The sequence below is a fragment of the Coregonus lavaretus genome (genome assembly GCF_964263955.1).
Source record: "Coregonus lavaretus genome assembly, chromosome: 15".
NCBI classification, from domain to species: domain Eukaryota; kingdom Metazoa; phylum Chordata; class Actinopteri; order Salmoniformes; family Salmonidae; genus Coregonus; species Coregonus lavaretus.
The window spans coordinates 19,978,647-19,985,696 of NC_140002.1; the positions used below are offsets into that span (position 1 = coordinate 19,978,647).

The 7,050-nt window shown below is 42.8% G+C and overlaps 1 protein-coding gene across 1 annotated transcript; it reads left to right on the forward strand.

Annotated features, from left to right (window-relative positions):
* The first annotated feature begins 3,823 nt into the window (after window positions 1-3,823).
* Window positions 3,824-6,815, forward strand: LOC311142165 (rhomboid domain-containing protein 2-like). Its single transcript, XM_084177757.1, has 4 exons — window positions 3,824-4,330; window positions 4,896-5,300; window positions 5,517-5,664; window positions 5,912-6,815. The coding sequence occupies exons 1-4, from the start codon at window positions 4,144-4,146 to the stop codon at window positions 6,399-6,401; spliced, it is 1,230 nt and encodes a 409-aa protein (XP_084033883.1). The 5' UTR covers window positions 3,824-4,143; the 3' UTR covers window positions 6,402-6,815.
* The last annotated feature ends 235 nt before the right edge of the window (window positions 6,816-7,050 follow it).

Genomic DNA, 7,050 nt, shown 5'->3' on the forward strand with positions numbered 1-7,050 from the left:
CTTATGGCTATTTTCTACTCTTGAGCTACAATATCTAGAGTTATGATATACTGTAGGACATATGGCCAATATCCCCTTCCTGTTTCCTCTCACCTGTGGGTACACTCCTGCCATTTTCTGCGCCGTTTCCTGGAGCAGCTTCCTGCTGTTCTCACTCAGGTTGGTGATGGGGGCCAGGCGAGGGCTTCCTTTATTGGTGATGGGGGCCAGGCAAGGGCTTTCTGTATTTCCTCTCACCTGTGGGTACACTCCTGCCATTTTCTGCGCCGTTTCCTGGAGCAGCTTCCTGCTGTTCTCACTCAGGTTGGTGATGGGGGCCAGGCGAGGGCTTCCTGTATTGGTGATGGGGGCCAGGCAAGGGCTTTCTGTATTTCCTCTCACCTGTGGGGCCACTCCTGACATTTTCTGGAGCAGCTTCCTACCGTTCTCGCTCAGGTTGGTGATTGGGGCCAGGCGAGGGCTGTGGTGGTATGGTAAGTACTCCACAGCATGCGGAGCAACAATGACAGGGATGTTGGGTTTCGCCACAATAATCTGTACAGACATAGGGTCAAACAATTGAGATGTGACACACACTAGTGATGCGCGGGTTGACTCATAACCAGAAGTCCCACGGTTATATCCACAGGGCGGCGGATTTAGGGTCATGAAATATTGTTGAATAAACAGAAAACAATACATTAAAAAATCCATAAATGTATAATTATTGTGCAAGTTATATCTATAGGCTATTTGGCATTAGTGCGTAAGCCTAAACTTTAGGGCATAACTTGACGCGCGCCAGATAGACTACACACCAATCACCAAACGCTTTAATTCAATAAGAGAAAAGCTACGAAATGGAAAGTTGAAAATAAAGAAGGGACGGCCAGAAAAGTAATGTTTGGAAAATATTTGGTGAAGTGTTAAAAGAGGATGATGGCAGTGCCTATGTTATGTGTGATGATTGTGAGGCACTATAGAAATTCGACAGTCACAAGAGGGGGATTCAAATAGGCCTATGGCACGTCAAGGGAACAAACAGCCTACTGTTCAGATGGATTAAATGGAAACTGAAATCTGGACACTGACTGTAGATCTTTAACCTCTCACAGTCTTAATATTAACTCCTGCAGAATTAAGCATTTCTTGCAGTAAAATGATAGGCTACACCAAATGTAGGCTTTATTTTGACTCGGGAACAGCAGTGGAGAAATATGATTTCTTTCAGCATCTTGAGGGAATGCGAATGCGCAGCTAGGGACTGCTTTATCAGCATCATAAAAGCTGATAATATTTCAACCACATAAAATGTGCATCCAAGCCAAACTGAAATCTTATCAGAAACATGTCTGGTCGTTTTCAACCCGTCAAACTGATGTCATTTGGAAATTTTGCACAGAAAATGTTTCCCTTTTTTTCTTGAGTTATTGCATTTTCTTCTTGATCCCTAAACGTTTTTGGTTTATTTAGTCTTCTCTCTAATTATAGACAAGTTGACTAACAAATAGCCTACCAAAATGTTGGAAATTATAAGCAGAAACATATCCAAATTAGGCACAAAAAAATCCTGCACCCCCTGCTAAGAAATCGTTCTGACGGTGTTCTATATTTGCGGGTTAGGGTCAGGTGCGGGCCTCAGATTTTCACTTTATCACATATAGTCGGGCGGTTGCGGCTGGGTTATTAGCAATTGCGGGTGGGTTCGGTTGAACAAACAGCTGACCCGCGCACCACTAACACACACACACACACACACGTAAGAGCCTACCAGTCGAGGGTCCTTCAGTGAAGCCCCTTTTCTCAGTGGTTCCTTTGAAGGCCCTGGACTGTCCTCAGCAGAGGCATCATTGCCATTATCACGCTGTGTGTCATAGAGCTAGTTGGTCATAGTCCATTCTTCACATTCAGTCAAAGAGTTACTCAAATACATGCTGCAGAACATACCAGAAAGTCTGACTCATCGAAGGATTGGAGAGAAAGATCGTCGTCCTCTACCATATCCCTCACTTTAAGCCTTGTCAGCTTTCCATCCTCCTCATCCTTCACTTTCAGCGGTGGTGTCCTCCTTTCATGATCCTCATCATCAGACTGTGTATCAGAGTAAACTAGTCAGAGACTAATCTCTTTACAGTGATGTCACTCAACAAAGACATGGTGTACAACTGTCTTACCTCAGATTCACAGTCAGTGAAGGAGTAGATAGAGATGTCAGAGTTGGAGGATGAGATCACCCCATCATAATTTCTATCCATCAGCCGAGTCACCCTTCCAGACTGAGGAGACAGACAAAGGCATGTACTTAGGGCAGCCATAGAATACACTGGCATTGACTGTCAAGAAAATGTTGAATATTTAGGCAATCCAACATAGTTGTACAAGTAGTGAGTAATTTATGGGTAATTGAAAATGCAAGTGTATTGAAATGCAATAAATGCAACTCCCATAACATTAGGGATAGGGCTAAAGACTTTCCATACTGTAGGATTCTTTAGCATTTCTAATGAATGATTGTCAATTCAACCAAGCCAACCAAAATGGCCATATGAATCAACAGATTGATCTATCTGTTCTGTCTCTATGGGAACAGCAGAGATGTCTGACCTGGCTAAGAGGCTCTGGATTGATGTCCCATCCATCCCCAGATGTCTGTTCCTGCCCACAGCTCACAATGATTGGCTGTGAACAGTAAAGAAAAAATGTAACACTCTTTTGCTCATTTTGGCCTTGGAAATAACTTGGAAATAAATGATGTAGCTATCAATAAATAATTTAAGTAGCTACTGTTATGTGGTTGATTTGAATGTGACATACAGGCCTTTTGTGGATCTGAGGGGTCTGCACTGATGTAGACTGTCAAGACAATATTCCATTTCAAATGTGGTTAGATAAGGAGGGATATCTGCACTTGCTTTTACTGTGATAACTGCAGTTTGTACATGCAGCATAACTAATGTTTATGTGTTATTGTTTTCAGGTCAGATTTGACTTACAGGCCTTGGCCTTCTGCGCACTTTGCCGGTTGGCCACATCACAGAATCAGGGGTGTTCACCCTCACTGGATTCAACTGTCAACACAACACTCCATTTAAAAGGTGATAACAAAAACAGAAGATTTTTTAAATATATATATATATTTGATATTTACCACATAAGGGCGGCGCCTTAAAGCTCTTTTGATTCTCTCATCATTATGATTCATCTTGCTTTCTGAGGGATACATTTCCATCAATTGATTGGCACAAAACATATCCTGGCACATACACGCATGAAGCATGTCCCAAATGGCACCCCAGTGCCCATATATTGCACTTATTTTGACCTGAGCCCAATGGGCACAGGTCAAAAGTAGTACACTACAGGGTGCCATTTGGGACCAAAGAATGTAAGAGCCTACCAGACGTTCTAAACTCCAAGGACGGGTCTATCCAACCGTTTCCAATCGTAGTATTTATTCTCTGCACAGTGTCAGCTAGGGCAGACTATGCACCTGAAACAACCTTACTGAAGAAAGCGATTGTACTGATGATATCAAAGCTGAACACAGTTTATGTAGTGAATTTATGCTTGGTTACGTCACAATAGGTCACAGTTTTATGGGCGCGCATAATACGTCACAGGAAAGGCTTGTATGGGACTGGACTGGTGGTATCTCCCCCTGGTCGTAATTTATAACTGTCAAATAAAATCTATCTAGCTATCTAACTGAAATGGCTGTAGAGGACTCTTTGATCATCACATTTGAGGCACATGTCAGCAGGTGGCAGTGTCTTCAAATGCAGCACTTGATGATCTGAGCAACAGTTGAGCAACTTTGTGGTTGTGACGAATCCAAATGCGGAAGTCCAGTACATTTGTTTTTGCTTAGCAAGCTTGCCCGCCTATTTCTACAATTCATCTTCTTAAACTCTGATTTTAAACTTAACCACACTGCTAACCTTATGCCCAACCTTAAATTAAGACCAAAAAGCCTATTTTTGTTTTCATTAATTTTTACGATATAGCCTATTTGTACTTTGTGGCTGTGTTATCTAGCGGGAACCTCTAGCTAGCTAGCTACCTACAATCTGGCTAAAGTGTTGCGCAATATTGGAGGAAAAGTTGATTGATTATTGTGCTTGATTATCCAAGTACTAGTTTGACAAATATGCATTGGTCATCAAAATGATATCCCGAATAATTTTAAAACATATGGTTCAGAGGTTCAAGAGTTTTACTCCTGAGTTCAGGCTCACGAGTGGTATTGTTGCTGTCATTATAGTATCATTTGTTTTGTTTACTGTCACTACATATTTCGGTTTATCAGAGGATGTCTTCAGTCTTGGAACGACAGTTTTTGGCAATGGGCATGGTAAGTTAGCTAGGAGGGTCTGAGTGAATCAACAGTTATATATGCTCAGTAGCTACTTTGTATGAGAGTGTTGTAACGTTAGCTAGCTTGCTAGAATGGTGGTCCTCTGTAGCTCAGCTGGTAGAGCACGGCTCTTGTAACGCCAAGATAGTGGGTTCGATCCCCGGGACCACCCATACACAAAAATGTATGCACGCATGACTGTAAGTCGCTTTGGATAAAAGCGTCTGCTAAATGGCATATTATTATAATAATAATAATAATAATAATAATAATATGCCATTTAGCAGACGCTTTTATCCAAAGCGACTTACAGTCATGCGTGCATACATTTTTTTGTGTATGGGTGGTCCCGGGGATCGAACCAACTACCTTGGCGTTTCAAGCGCCGTGCTCTACCAGCTGAGCTACAGAGGACCACATTATTATTATTATTAAAACTTATAGCTAATGTAACAGATGGTGCCAGTAGGCTACAGCAGTAGGCTACAGCACAACACACCAGTGTAGCTTATGTCTGTCAACCCTATAATTTATGTTTTAATCCTTTCCTCTTCCTTTGCAGTGCACAAGCTCATCACATACTCCTTCCACCACAAGACAGTGACCCAGCTACTCCTCAGTATTGGGGTTCTGGTGCCCCTCTGTGGAGGCATTGAGAAGAGTGTGGGCACTGTTCGGTTCCTCCTCATGTTTCTGCTGCTCTCTATCAGCACAGGGGTGTTGTACACCATACTGGGTCTGCTACTGTTTGGTGCATCTGCCCAGAACCAGGTGGAGGGGTTCATTCCAGTGTCCCTCTCCCTTATGGGTATGGCCACAGTGCACTCCCGTATGGTTAAGGGCTTTCTTTTCGGGGTCACTGTACCCATGTTAGCCCTGCCCTGGCTGTTTCTGTTCATCATAACACTTTTGGTCCCACACACTGTCTTCCTTTGCAATGCCATCGCCATCATCGCAGGGGGGATCTGTATCCTTACTCCAACCTCATTGTGGTTCAAAATAACTGATACACTCCTCTGCAGTATGTCACAGCTTTATAAGTGTGCTTAGTAGTGTAGTTAAGTGGTAATAGGTTATAGGTGTTGTATATGAATCCTGCTGCTGAACATTATGGCATGTTTGTTTAGAAAAAATATTGCATCACTGCGTCACACATTCTCCTTAACTTGCACTGGTGAAACAGACGGAAAGGGCTGGCTCTCACTTCTGGACATGTCCGATGCCAGGGCATCAGTGCTGGACAAGAAGATGCCTTTCAGGCTGCTGAGGAACATTGGTGTCCTGTATGTCCCTGCATCAACAGAGGAGAGAAGGAAGACGGTCCACCCACCGTGAGTACTAAGAAAGCACCAGACATATCATTTATCAGACAAGACAAGAGGTCATTAAATAACAATTGCTGTGTGCAAGCCAGAGCACATAATGTACTACAGTATAATGAGGTGCAGTTATAATTGATGATCCTCAGCTGTAATTGAATACTGTACAATAGGCACCTAGTGGTCCCCCATGATTAGATAGAGAATTACTGGTATAGATAGGCTCTCTGAATTCTGTCCACGTTCTCATTGATTGCAGAATCATTCCAACCCCAGGCTCCTACCCAGTCCAAGCCTACGCTCCAGTGTCCTTTACCTCCAACCTACAGGCTACCGAGACCACACCAAAGACATTTGAAGGCTGGGCCCACTCCTACTATACACAGGGGAGCCCTGTTCAGCTCTCAGGTTATTACGGACACAACCATGGATATGGCCTCAAGCATAGCTTTGGGCCAAGTCACGGACATAGTCACGAACATGGACACAGCTGCAGCCACAGCCAAGGTTATGGACATAGTCACGAACACAGCTTCGGCCATGGACTCAGTCATGGGCATGCATCTGCCTCTCAAACCAGCAGTCACTGGGCTCCAGTGGCTCAACATCCACATTCTCAACATTCCCACCTCAGTCCACTGTCTGTGTCTGTCAGTGCCCCCCAGAGTTTCACAGCAAAGATGCCGGAGTCACTGCCAGAATCTGTGATGGTTCACCCAGGAGCACCTGTGTCTTCACTGACAGATTGATGACTTCAATCCGTAACGGCAAAACTCGCTATAGCTCGATTGAAATGTAAAGGCAATGTTCGCGAAGACCGGAAATTACATTTACATTTCAAGCGTGCTATTTTCAGCAATCACAATCCTTGTAAAAACGTCAACTCTTGGTATAACTAATAACATTAAAAAAATACAAATGTCAGTGTGGTTATAAGCCGCTATAGCTCTGAACTACGGCGATACGGATTTAATCGAGCCCATAGTTGTCATTCAATGTGTTTTCTGTCTCATGTTATACATTGAGATGTAATATGCTTGGACAAGTGTTTTGAGGCAGTACTTGAAGGTCCACTTTTTCTTCACTGATGTTTTTGGTTTTAATATACAAGCAGGCTCTGAATGTTCAAGGTCAAATCAATGCAATAAAGGGTTTGCTTGTCAGTTGATTGTAAGACCACTCCTTTTGGCTTGTGTGTTTTGTACTTTGTGTTTTTTTACACATACGGTAGACAAATCTCTTGGTACTCTTGATTTATACAACCTAGATTAAAACAACGTTTTTCAAAACCCTTAGTAAACCAGAACAGTTTTTAGTTCAAACTAAACATTTTTATCACACTAATGTATTATCAGTTTTTCCCCCTTAACTACACTTAACAAAATATAAATGCAACAT